Consider the following 14,117-nt stretch of genomic DNA (forward strand, 5'->3'; position numbering starts at 1 on the left):
GACCTAGCCCACCCTCACCCACTTTTTGCTACACCCAGCTACTTAACACATTATTTCATGTCCGTGCACGTGTCTACTTACTAGTTTACATAGAAAAATTGAAAAAAATATTATTATTATTATTATTATTATTTATATTTTTTAACTTTTAATCTATACATGGGAGCATGAAGTTCAATATTGCACTTAAAGCCACATGAAAAATGTAAATTCAAGTCTTGAAATTTATGAAATTAAATATATTTCCTTATATAATTTTTTAAAAATGTTAAAATAGATTATTTTTTTTTGTAATTATTTTAAAATATAAATGAAAACTGAAGTTTGATTTTGCAGATTTAAATAAAAACTATTTATTTACTATATTTTTAATACAAATTATGAAAAATTTTAAAATAGATTAATTTTTTTTATAATTATTTTAAAATAAAAAATATTTTCATAACTAAATAAATCTTAAAATATCCCAGTAACATAATGACAGTTAAATTTGAATATGTGTTGATTTGCATATAATGTAATATAACTTAATATTATATTTTATTTAAATTTATCAAATTTAAATTTACGATTCAAAATTTTTGCACTCAAACCTTATCTTATATTTACGAAAAATTAAATTCAAATTTGAATAAATTTGCGGTTTAATTTTAGGGTTTTATTTCACGTCCCACGGCCATTCCCGCTCGCGTACTCAAAAAACACGGCGAGGGCGGAGAGAGGGCAGAGGCACTCACTTCTCCACGCTCTCTCGTCATCATTAACTCCTCAAGCTTGTGCATTTCCTTGATACCGTCACAGTCACGTACCGATCCCAGCCCCGAAACGTTTCAAGATGCCTGCCGGGATTCGCCACCTCACTGTGCTCGGCGAATTTAAACCCTTCGGCCTTATAGCAGAAGCTCTCGACGGAAAGCCCGCCGAGAATGTCCCCGACAAATACGATTACTTCCTCTTCGATCCCGAAGTTGCCAGAAATAAAGGCGGAGCAGACGAACACGACGCGTCCGGCGACCGAAGCGATCACGAGCTATTCATTCGAGGAAATCGGTAATGTTCAACATGTTACACATTTTTTTTTTTTTTTAAAATTTACTGAATACATATCATTTTTTAGTTGGTTGGTCGAAGGTGGCAAAGTCGAATACCTCGAGAAAATAATGAAATTGCTTGAACATTTTATCTGGAAATGTCTCGTTTAAAATATGGTTGTATTACAGCACTGAGATCTGAATAATATTTAGTTATACGCATACTTGATTTTGTTCAGTTATGTAACGATAAAAAATAATTACATGCTTATTTTTTGTTACAAGTGCGTGTTAAATTGTGAAGCAGTATAATGCTGGCATTCAATTAACTGAACATATTTAAGTAATGACCTGCGCTGAAATCAGAATGCTTAAGACTTAAGTTACCGTTTGATAATAAAATGTACATGCCTTAGCACTTTTTGGTGAACAGAAAAATGGTGTTCCTGGGCTACAAGGCTCTCCACTTTAAGAGGCAGGGAGTGGGTCATCACAGTGTACCTAGCTTTACCTTGCTTTTTATGCAGAGAGGCTGTTTCCTTGGACTAGAACCCATTTTTGGGCGAATGCTTTGAAAAATGGAAATTGTATAGTTCATTCTTAATTTGTTTGAGCACTCTAGAAAGGAGATTTATTTGAATTTTGAAAGGTAATGTTTTATATGCCAGTTTCTTTATTTATGTCTTTTTCCTTGATGCTGTTTTGGTAGATGATATGTGTTTGCATGTTTAAGGGGGTTGGTTGCTTGCTTTCCTTTTTCACCAATTTACATGATTTTGGGCATTTTCTTCCAATAATTTGAGAGCTGTTAAGTGCTTACTCACTATCACATTCAAAGTTATATTACATCTACCTCTATCCCTTTTGCTGTGACTAATAGTAAATAGTTCACTCCTCTATGGTGCATTATTTGACCTCTGTTGTAGGTGCCCAAACCATCTCAGCTGCTCTTCCTTTATCTATGCCTAACGTACGACAAATATATTCATTTTTGATTTATCTTTTAATGTTATATTACTTAGCCATGTTAACATTATCATTTCGACAACTTTTATATTGGATATGATATTTCTTGGTTGCCAAATATTATTATCCATAAAGCATGATTGGTTTTATAGCCATCTTATAGAGCTTTACTTTTAATTTTAATGGTATTCTATGATCACAAACACACCCAAAGTATTTCTCCATTTACCCAACTTGCTTTAACTCTATGTATTACATTTTTTTTCAATTTCTCCTTCAACTTGCATAATAGATACAAGAAATCAAAATTTACTAGTACTATTTATTTTTTGACCATCGAGTTTAATCTTCTTTCTATTATTCCTCCTACCATGATTGTATATTATGTCTTATTCGTACTCATATTAAAACCTTTAGAGTCCAAAGCATCTCTCCATAACTCTATCATATATTCCATTTCGTCCTTAGTTTCATTAATCAAGACAATATCGTCTGCAAACCATACCACACTTTGATACCTGTTAGAGGTTATATATGTATTTTAGTATTATTATTGTTGAGTGCGTTAGTATGTTAATTAGTGAGAGTTATTGAAGCTATTATTGTCATTAGAATGTATTTAAATTTGCATTATAAATAGAGGGAGAGGCCTATCTTCAAGTTACTTCATTCATTTTTAATCAAATCTTAACAATATTTATAGTAAGTTCATCCATTACCGATGCAAAAAGATAAGGCCTCCCCTTGATATATACTTATTGTGTTTGGAAATTGTCATTTTTTTACTTATCATTAATGATATTGGTATACCTTTTGCCTACTCTTTTTTGTCCCCAAAACCAGCAACTTCCCTAGGTACCCTATCATAGGCTTTCTCCAAGTCAATAAAACCAGGTGCAAGGTCATTATCTTTTCTTTTCTTTGAACTTTTCCAATATTCTTCTTAATAGATATATAATTTTTTTAGTTGATCTCCTAGGCATGAAACTAAATTGGTTTTTTTGAAACCCCCTTTTCTAACCTTAGTCTTTGTTTAATTACCTATTCCCAAGTTTCAATGCATGACTTTAATTCCATAGGCATTACAATTTTGAAATCTCCTTTTTTTAATTTTTTATATGTAGGTATTAAAGTGCTTTTCCTCCACACATTTGGTATTTTTTTTATAGTATTATAACTGTCTTATATAAATTAGTTAGCCAAATAATTTTGTTATCATCTATATGTTTCCAAACTTAATTGGGATCACATCCGGTCCTATATCTACTCCATTTTCATCCCTTTTACCTAACTTCATTAACTCTAATTTTGCGAATAAATCTCAAAATTTCAGTATTTTCTTCTTTTGTCAATTCTAAGTTTAGACCTTCTACTTTGTTTTTGTTAAATAGCCTTCTTTGGCTATTTCATTTGTGGGTTGGGAGGAGGAAGGACTGGGATGCTTTATGGAAATGTGGCTTCGTTTTAGTGTTGTGGGGGTTACAGTTGGAATGTAATACATGTATGTTTTTTGGGGAAGAAACTGAATTGTTTGATGGTTTGGAAGAGATTCACAACGTGGCATCATTGTGGTGTGTTGGGTTTGGTGTACTTCAATGGAGTGAGCTTTTTGGATGTTCAGCGAGATTGGAGTAATCTAATGGTTTGATTTTGGGAGCTGTGGTTTTGTTTGTTTTCTTTTTTCTTTCTTTTGTTGTTTTATGTTTTCCTTTTGGTCTGTTTCCAGATTATTATAGGGAGATGTCTTATTCTTCTTTATATAAATTATTAATTGATTAATGAAATCTCTTCTTTTGCTATAAAAAAAAGGTTAAAATTTTCATCTTGTCACTGATCCAGAGTATTTGGCTGAAATGTTTAACATGTCCAGAATGTCTATGCCATTTAAATTATTAATCAAAAAGTTAAACTAGAGTTATATTCCAATATAAATTTTAAATGATATAATTAAAATGAAGCAGGAAAGGTGATTTGTCTGCAATTAGTAAATATTTATTAGGAATTAATTAGGATGAAATATTTGGTTTATATCATGCAAATGTGAATAAAAAATTGTAAAACCATTATAATTTATTATTCCTTGTGATTTTTTTGGAAATACATAAAAAATAATGTCTAAAAAAAAATAAATAGTCTAAAAAATAATCTTGCTCAAATTGCATTGATAATAAAGAATAATTATTTTATGACAATTAAAGTCCTGTTCATTATAAATAAAATAATATCAACAACTATAGATAAGGCCAGCGGCAGCCGGCAGGCCAACAATCATGTCACAAACTCTATCCATATTTGTAGCTTTTGTACTAATATTCCATGTTAGGAACTGAGTACTTGCTCAACCTTTTTATCATACGTTGCATATTGCTGTATGTAGTTATACAAAACCATGGAAGCAAATCTTGGTTCTTTTTTTGACTTCTTTAATCTTATTGTGTTCTTTTGGTTTGTTTATGGAAATATAGCTTTTTAATGAATTAAACTGGAGAGCATTGTTGTTTTAGTTTGTTTTTATTTTATGTTTTATTTGAGAGGACTTTTTGTAATATACTGTAATCTCCTTTTCTAATATAATTTCTTCTTCTATCTTAAAAAGGAAGTTTGGCATGCTCTTCAAAATCTCCCCCCTTTCTTTCCACAACTCAAATGTTCATTCAATGACATTCTCAATGTTTAATCATATGATTAAATAGATAAGAATTTAAGGGCTGTTTGGTATCACTTTCAAAAAATTATGAAAACTAAAATGACAAACAAAAGCTAAAAACCAGCAACTTGTTTGGTTATTATTTCTAAAACTAAAACAAATTAAAAACTTGATTGAGTACATGCTCAATTTTGTACTTGAGTCATATAACAATTAAAAAATACAAAAGAATATAAATTAAGAAACATGATAATAAAAATAAAAAATTATAGTTATTTTATTTAATATTATATTTCAAAAACTCACTTTTTAGTGCTATAAAAACAGTCTTATTATACGTGACTATTGAAAAAAGTAAAAAAAATATTTGTAAATGATTTTTTAGTTTTTTTTTTTTTCAAAATTTTATAAATCTTTGTTATTGTAATCGTATTTTAGATTCACATAGTCATTTTATTTTCATTTTAATAAAAAAAAATATATAAAATTAATGAGTCAATCCATAAAAAATAATGTTCAATGATCAAAACAACTGAAAACCACAAAATTTGGTTTCATAGCTATCTATCTATTTATTTAGTTTTTAGGAAAACAACTGAAAACAAAAAATTAGCATGTAAACAATGCATTGTCATAATCTGTTTTTTCACCAGGCAGTGACAAAAATAGAAAACAGAATAGAGAAATAATACCAAACAGACCCTTCTCAATGTTCTCATCAATAATTAATTAGTGGCAGTATGGTCAAATTCAACATTGGAGGTTGTGGGGCTGAACTTGGACCCAATTTGTCTGTTTTGGTTACCCTGGCAGATTCTGCTAATTGGGATTGCAACTATATTACAAACTAGTAATTGTTAATAGTCCTTGTGTTAAAAATTTTGATATTCTGATGCATAGTGTCACTTTGTGGATTCTTATCTGAACTCAGGATCCATTTTGTAGGCTGCATTCAATTCTGGTTGTGTGTTTGGTACACAAATGGTGTAATGAATCCTGACAAAGAATGCAATTATGGATTCTGTAGCTATCTTCAAATATAGATTTGCAGCGGTAGAAAAAAATTGAATTAAATTTACCAAATTCAAACAATCTCCTTCCAACGAAACTTGATTAAACACAAGAAAAATCCAAATTCGATTAGATTTAGATTCCATAAACAAATAAAAGGAAAGGGGAAAAAAGAGAACACCTGATTAAAGCAAGAAAAAAATAGAAATAAAAAATGATGTCTCATTTACATGAGAAAACCACCTTCTGGCAAAAGTTCCATATTTTACTGGCAAAGGAAAAAAAAGAGGAAGAAAGAAATAAAATACTAACAAATTGCATGGGAGATTTGAGATTGCAGAGTTATGTTCCTGTGAAAAACTAGGGAGAGGTGAGAGAGAGGACTTGTAAACTTGAGAGTGGTGAATGCAGAAAACCCCCTGTCGCAACGGCCCGGAGAAGGGTCCGGAATGGTGAGGAATAACAATATTAAAAGTTTAATGGAGTTGCTACTAACCTGTTATTGACCTAAGTGTGGTTAGTTCACCTAATTACTGCTCGTTGATTGGTCTTTAGAATAATCGTAGACCAAAGAATCAGTAGTCTCGGTTTGCATTTACCAGAGTTGGGATCGGGAGTTTAGTTATGCGAGGGGAAGGTACTAGCACCCCCAACACACCCGTTCTACGAACGATACCTAATTAATTATGAATTATCCCTAAATTGAATCTTATGACCTTTAATTAACTCTTTTAACATAAATGATAAATTAAATAAATGAATAAATAAATAAAAATTTCAAGGGAAAATGAAAATGAAGTGCAATTTAGGAATGTCTAATAAGACCTCCAAAAGAGGGGATCTTGTTAGATAAACCCTCCCTCAAAACTAATATAGGTGAGGTCTAAAATACCTCTTTAGCTTTTGTTTAATTATTGGGACGCACACACACAAAAATAGAATATATTTTGATAATAATAAAAAAATTCATCAAATTTGAGCAAAAAGAGTCTTTAAAATATTCCTAGATTTTTCCAAAATTTTGCAGAAAAATTTTTGAAAATTTTTCAACATTTTTTCCAAATTTGTTTGGGATTTTTAAAGAATTTTATTCTATTTTTTGTTATTTTTATTTTTCCATTTTTTTTGTTATCTGAGTCAAAATAACTTAAATATTTTATTTATTTATTTTGATTTTTAAAATATTTTTTCCTTGACTTTTACTATTTTTTTAAAAAATTTAAAATAAATTAAAAGTCAATTTTTTTAAAAATTAAACTAAATCGGCAGTTAAAAAATTAGACCGGTTCAATAGGTCTGAATCAGGTCTGACCTGGTTGGTGTGGGCCATGTGTCTGCTAGCCGTGGAGACACATAACTCTATTTTATTTATTTATTTATTTTTTGAGTTTGCTATAGCAAGGTGACGTCACCTATCACGTGGTGATTGACGTCACTTGCCACATGGTGATTTCTGGTTGATTGTGGAAGTTTGACACAAATTGCTCAGCAATCTGGCCGTCTAGAGAAAACACAGACTAGACGGCCAGGATTATGCTACGTCGCCTTCCAAAAGCATGGTCCTAGTTGGGTTAGTTGGTTTGGATTTGGCTATGGTTGAATTGGGCCAGGAGCATGTGTTAATGGGCTTGGATTTAAGATTGGGTTGTAGTATGATTGGGCATTGGGCTTGGATTTAATTAGAAGGGCAGCAGAACAATTGGGCTAGACTTGGATTTAATTAAACGGGCTGCAAGCCTATTAAGCTAGGCTTGGATTTAATTAAATAGGGCTCAACCAATTGGACTGAGTCCAATAGGCTCAAATTGGGAAACAAGCTCATTAGTTTTAGTTTCGTTGGGCTTGAGATTGGGTTAAAGGTTAATGGTCAATAGACCTCAGGTCCAACTTGGATTTGTGTCTTGGTTCTTCGGATCAGCTGATTAAGATTTGGGTCAAGTTGACCCGGATTTGGGTTGGATCACTGGTAATCGGGTATGGCTATTTGGATTTGGGTTACTGAATCTGGATGTGGGTAATCAATCCGGATTAACATTCCTAGTTGCATTCAAATCACAAAATTTTGAATTTAAAATTTTGCAAATTTTAATTATCCAAGAAACGAAACAGAACTAAATAAAATTAAAGGAACCAATCTTTGTTTTCTAACTCCTCCAATCTTTAAGTTTGCTACTTTGAATCTCCACTGCCAATTTTTCCACTGCTTTTGAATCTCCACTGCCAATTTTTCCACTGCTTTTGCAATTCAAGCTTCTTAATCTTCTATCTTCCTTCACCTTCTCAACTTCAAGCATTCAGACTCCTTGCGATTCTTAATCAGTTCTTCTCTCTATTCATTTATGTCTCTCACCCTCAGAAGCCCACTATTTATAGGCTTGGGGTATCAATTCAATCAATTCTGATTTGATCAATTAGCACCTAATTTGATAAATCAAAATTGAAATGAACTGATTAATTTATGATTGCATTAAACATTTAAACCATAATTTGACCACACGTTTCTTATGTAAATTTTCACATCTCTAATTTGTTTTTTTCTTTTGTGTTTCCAAGTTTAAAGATGAAGATGCTGACCCACTTTAGTTCATTTTCTGTTTTTTATTTTTATTTTTTTAATGTATTTAAATTTTTTCCCATGTATTCAGTTTTTTTTCCTTGTATTTTTTCATTTTATTACATTAATGAATTCTGCCCATTTGTGTTATGCAAGCCTCGAACAAAATGGGGTGTCTACACCCCCTTCCAGTAAAAATCCACTTCACTTGAAAAAAAAAAAATGAAAGAAATAAAATCTTAACAAATTGCATGGGATATTTGGGATTCAGGAGTGTGTGTACCTAAAAAAACTTGAGAGAGGTGAGAAGGAAGACCTGTAAACTTGAGAGAGGTGAGAGAGACTGCAGCTAATATTGGAATAGACATAATGTTGGTGAGGATTGAGGCAGCATGCGGGTGAGAGGTTTGCCTCAAAATGAGGAATGAAAAAAGGAATGGGAGAGGAGGCACTCATGGTCATGGAGTACAATAATTTATCTAAAAGATCCATCCTTCTATGATTTAAAAGCTTAAATCTGTAACTTCTAGAAGCTCCCAAGAAAGGTGTAGCTTTCCAAAAGTTTGAAAAGCTGTTTACCAAATGTGCTGTGCCCAACCTTTAATTTCAAAGAGAAATTCATCCAAAAAGGTGGGGCCAACCTCACCTTAAATTATGTCATGGTAGATTTTGTGGGTAGATCAGAGTGCCCATAAAATATAAGATAAGGACTGGCTAACATGGTTTGACACTTGCAACATAGACCAGAAGATGTTGTAGTGTGAGAGGGTGATTTAGTTGACTTAAGCGGCTATAAAAGGGAATGGTTAGATCAATAATGACTTGGACTGGGTAAGGATTTGATAGCACTTAAAAACTTTGTGGGTTGACCATCCTAGATTGCTAGATCATGCAAAATGGCAGAAAAGGATTCATAAAGCCAGCTCCACCTGGGGGAACGTAAGCATGTTTGTTAAATTTCATGGGATTGTTTTAATATTAGTTGCGTCCTACCTTTTTTATTTAAATGAAATATCTTTTCTGTGAAAATTTCCTAATCTCTTTTCCTCTGCAGGATAATATGGACTACTGGTTCACGAGTTTTTAAGCGATTCACCTTATCCTCATCAGTGATCATGGTACTTGTATTATTTTTTTCTGTTGTGCATTAAGAAAATCTTGTATTTATTGATCAGCTTCCATTGTACAGATCGCTTGGTGATCCTTTGTGTGTAGTGACAATCTTCCATGTTTTGTTTTGGATCTCATCTGTTATTAAACAATCTTCCATGCTGAAATGCACAAAATCCCCTTGTACTAAAAGCTTGTTGCACGATACCTCCCTGAATTAAAACAACTTAACCGCCACCACATAACCCCCCTCAAAGCTTTTGTATAATGCACAATCCCCCTTTGAGAAATGGTCCATGATGGTATAAATTGGCGGAAAAGGATTCATATAGCCGAGCCCACCTAGTGTGACTTACGGCTTAGTTTTGTTGTTGTACAATCCCCCTTCGATTAGAAACCATTAATATTCTTAATTGGATTTATATTTTTAATTCCAAAAATGCCTTTAAATTAATGTTGATTTAAAAAAAAAATGATTGCTAGGTGGTGTAATTTGTTCAAACTCCTCCAATCATCTTGTTGGAATCTCTTATGACTTTTTGTTTTCTAGGTAGTTGTGACTAGGGCTTCTAACTCTAAACACTCTAAACATTTAAAAGGGATCGTTAAATTAATGTTTATAATTCTTTTCTTAATTCATTTAATTATTGCCATTATTATCTATCTCATTCCTAAGGTCATAATATTCATTTGTGGATATTATTAACAGTGTAATCCTCTTGAATTCTTTGAGGTGGTTATGTGGCGGTTCTTTTAATACGGGGGGGGGGGGGGTATTGTGCAACAGGCAATTAATACAAGGGGATTTTGTGCATTTTAGGCTAAAATCATCAAACATTAACTTGCAGTTCAACTTGGAAAAAAAGGTTGCTGTTGGACTTGGTAAGACTACGTATTGTACATTTCTTTTTATCTGTTTGTCATCAGTAGTGCTGTTTTTATGTGGTATATAAGTTCCTGCTCCATTGACTGGTTAATTTAGCCTTTTTTTTTTTTTTTTCCCACCAAGTAAAGAACTCATGTTGCTGATCCTGGAGCAACAATGGCTTGATGGTTGTTACCATTCATAGTTTTAGTTGTAGGGATTCCTCATGCATTTAGTTTCTTAAAGTACAGGGAAACCTTCAAGTTACATGGTTTGCTTTATTATCTCTTTTGGTCTACTCATCCTTTGTACCCCATGTTAAGGAAAATGTAACAACATCAGCTGCTGGGGTTTATTTTGTTGGCTGGGTTCTCATTTGTTTCTTTTATTGATACCATTGCAATTGCTTACCCTAATACACAGATGTTGAGTTTAAAGGTATAAATTATGTGTTTTCTTTTCCAAGTATTAATGCTCCTAATGTTTGTCAAACTTGGTGGATAAAGTTGCTTGAGGTTATTTGTGCATGTTGGTTTTGTTTGTTATCTCTGTTCCACCTGACTGCAAATTTTATTTCTGTGAAATAATGTAAGGCAAATCTTGTGAATCAAATCCAGTGACACTGCATCTTTTTGGTGTTTGCTCCATTTCACACATTTTAATTATTTTTTATGAATGTTTCAACTTACATTCTAGGTATGCTGGTGTCGGCTGGGTGAGATGCCTGAAGCTCTTTTGTGTGTCTTACAAATTAATACGTTGACAATATATAATACATCAGGTGAGATCAGAATATTCTTAATTACAAGTTTTTGTTTATTCTTCCATCTCTAAATTTTTTGATTAAATTTACAAATTTTTCATTTATTCCTCCATCTCTATATTTTTTCAGTTATTTTTTTTGATACATAATGACCTAAATCTTCCATTTGTTATTGGATTGGTGCCAAATTCTTGCTGCTCTACTATATTGTTAAATGTAGTTCCACAATCTGGGAATGCAATCATGATCTGGTTTTCTGGGGAACTGAATGCTTTATGTCGTGAAAGCCTTTTCTTGGCATTTCATCATATGAAGCTAGACCCTGATTTCGTTATTTCAAATTGAACTGAGATTCTGACAAACCTTGTGTCCTCTACCCAAATTAACAGGTGAAGTAGTATCCATTCCGCTTCCCCATGCCATTGCATCAATATGGCCTCTTCCATTTGGGTTACTACTCCAGCAGGCAAATGAAGGGAGCTTACCAACACATAGTCCTTTTTTGTCTTCTAGCCCATTACTAAGTGCACGTGATATATCCCGCCAAAAAAGAGAAATTGGACAGAGTCCACAAAATAGTTTCAGTCCTTCTAATGCATTTGATCATATACTCAAGGGAGATGGGGCGTCAATGGCTTCCCATCTGATTTTGAAGGATCCACTGGAAGAGCCCCAGGTATGCATGATAGTTTATATTTGATTACTTTCATTTTGATATTGCTCTAATGTCTTTCTTTTGTTTCTTCATGGCTGCTTATCTTCATTTAGATGCAATTTTTTGGCTGCTAAACTTCAAATTTTGAAGCACACTTGTTTTGGCAGTTGTCTACATGGGTTTTGTTGTTTATGCTTTTGGTAGTTAAAATGGTTTTTATTATTTGACATTTCCAGTCAACTTTTGTTGAAGAGAGGGGAAAATTGAACATAATGAAAGATTTTGATGAAAAAACAATTTGGACAAGCGACCGTATTCCTCTAATGGCATCATACAATAAAGGTGTGTCGTAGTACTTCCCTCTTGAACTTTACATCATAGCCCTGCCCCGTGGCCCCCTGGTTCTCATTTTTTTTTTTTTCTTTCCCTCTTCCAAATTTCCCACTTTTATCTCTTCCTCCCCCTATAATATGAGACTTTGCTTACAGGAAAGATGCAACACTCTGTCTGGGTTGTAGAAGTTGTTAATTCTAACCCCGGAGTGGGAAGTGCTAGTATATCTGACATTATTCCTGTTGGAGTGTTGCCAAAGCGGTTTTCCTTTCGAAGGATATGGCAGGGGAAGGGTGCTCAGACTGCTGCTAGTAAGGTGCCTGTTTGCTCGCTAAATTCCTTGCTCCTTTGATGGATGTTTGTTAGGGTGTCATCTTTATTTTACTAATTTTATGCTTTGTGCAATTTGTATCTAAGTGAAAGACTTGATGTACATGAATTGCGGGATTAAGCTTAAATATTCAGCTTTCATGTTTTGACTAAATTACTAGGGAATCATTCCTTATTGAAGTATTGTGCCTGATTAGTTGTGTAATTATCATCTTCAGTCTTGGTAGCACCAGCTTGAACTGGAGATAGATTTATAATAGACAACCACAGCATAGATCCCTTATTAGGCTACATGGATTGCACTGGAACTGTACAAATGAATGAAACAACAAAAAACATCATATGAGCCCCCGACTACTTTTTAGTTTGTGGGGTGTAATATCTTTGCCTTTTGTTCCACTATGATTTCTTTGGAAGCTTATGAGAATATAATAGATTTTATCTCATTGGTATTTGCTTTGGGAGAATTTCTTTTCTTCTATGAAGCGTGGAACACATGAGTCTTTAAAGGCTATCCTTCAGACTTTTCATGGTCAAAGATAATATAAAGTTTCAATGTTTCAGTTGAAAATTAATGTTCCTCAGTGTAGAGGGTTCTATAGGCTATTTATTACAACAGTTCAGGTAGAATGATGATGTCTAATCTCTTTTGGTCTTTGCTTGTCTTTGTTTTTTGATTCTGCCTTTGAGACATCTTGCTTTGATTTCTGCTTTCAAGTATCTCTATATGGATCTGAATAAAAGTTCATTAACAATTACTCTGATTATGCTTGTTGGTTAAATGATTGGTGCCAATACGTTCATAAATGAGACCCTATCTAGAAGTTCACCCTTGAGAGTTGAAAATTAAAATATAGTGCATTTCATGTGTTGTGTTAAAAAAAAAATTCTAAAATTGTTGGGGCTTTATTGGTTGCCTGGCCTGGCAGATTGAGTCAGGATAAGTGAACCCCGAGTTTGTTGCACTAGCTGTTGGATTGTGACTTTACCTAAACGTTGAAGCTGTTAGGTTGTGGGCCAACAATGTAGATCAACCTTTAACACTCCCCTGCTTGTGTAACTTGACAGCACATGGAGAGAAACAAACGAGAAATAACACCCATTAAAAGGAGTACAATAAGTTTTAAACACCACACAATGAACTGGGCAACAAGACTAGAACCTAGGACCTCCGGTAACCAGCTATGATACCATGTTATATTACCACTTTATCTAAAGCCTAAGCTGTTAGGTTGTGGGCCAACAAGGTATATCAAGCTTTAACACCAACAAACAACTCCTATCTTGCATGATACTAGATCTAATTTACCTAGTATTGTGTGTTTTTGGATTGGGAATGTTGCCTTTGATTGTGATATATTAACAATTGATCTATTGAAATTTTTTTGGCTCTCTCCCGTAAGGATCGTACATCATCTTTATCTAACATGGTTCATTAGATCAGGGCAATTTTACTTCTTTTGAGTATTTATGTAAAAGACAATATGGAAGTTGTTGTAAATTAGGAACTTGTTTCTTTTTCTGTTTTTATACAATTATTTGTTGCTTGCTTGACAAACATGAAAGACTTAAGGTTACTTTATGTCAATTTTGGTCTGAATGAATCAATTGTATATTCAATTGTGTATTCTTTACATACTCAGGTCCCTATTTAACATGTACAGAGAGAATAAAATATGGAAAAACAGAAGAGGACACAACTTGCAGTTGAGATGTCTAGTTTAGCTTCGGTGGGGGGGGGGGGGGGGTATCAATTTATAGCCTTTGGCTTGTGGCAAGATCTTATGGTAGGTGGCCGTCATTCACCAACCGTGGCCGTCATTCACACTGTAGGGATTTCTACATTATTTAC

At 33.1% G+C, this 14,117-nt stretch overlaps 1 protein-coding gene across 2 annotated transcripts in view; it reads left to right on the forward strand.

Moving 5' to 3' along the window:
* The first annotated feature begins 687 nt into the window (after window positions 1-687).
* LOC131165683 (anaphase-promoting complex subunit 1) overlaps window positions 688-14,117 on the forward strand; it is a 93,210-nt gene continuing 79,780 nt past the window's right edge. Inside the window, exons 1-6 of one of the 2 annotated variants that reach the window (XM_058123678.1) lie at window positions 688-1,050; window positions 9,264-9,327; window positions 10,881-10,965; window positions 11,337-11,623; window positions 11,839-11,944; window positions 12,091-12,251. In XM_058123678.1, coding sequence (XP_057979661.1) covers window positions 836-1,050; window positions 9,264-9,327; window positions 10,881-10,965; window positions 11,337-11,623; window positions 11,839-11,944; window positions 12,091-12,251 — 918 coding nt within the window. In that variant the 5' untranslated portion in view covers window positions 688-835. The remainder of the gene's footprint in view (window positions 1,051-9,263; window positions 9,328-10,880; window positions 10,966-11,336; window positions 11,624-11,838; window positions 11,945-12,090; window positions 12,252-14,117) is intronic. The other variant, XM_058123679.1, reaches the window with a different exon arrangement.

Source organism: Malania oleifera, chromosome 10, assembly GCF_029873635.1.
Source record: "Malania oleifera isolate guangnan ecotype guangnan chromosome 10, ASM2987363v1, whole genome shotgun sequence".
In the NCBI taxonomy this organism is placed as follows: Eukaryota; Viridiplantae; Streptophyta; class Magnoliopsida; order Santalales; family Ximeniaceae; genus Malania; species Malania oleifera.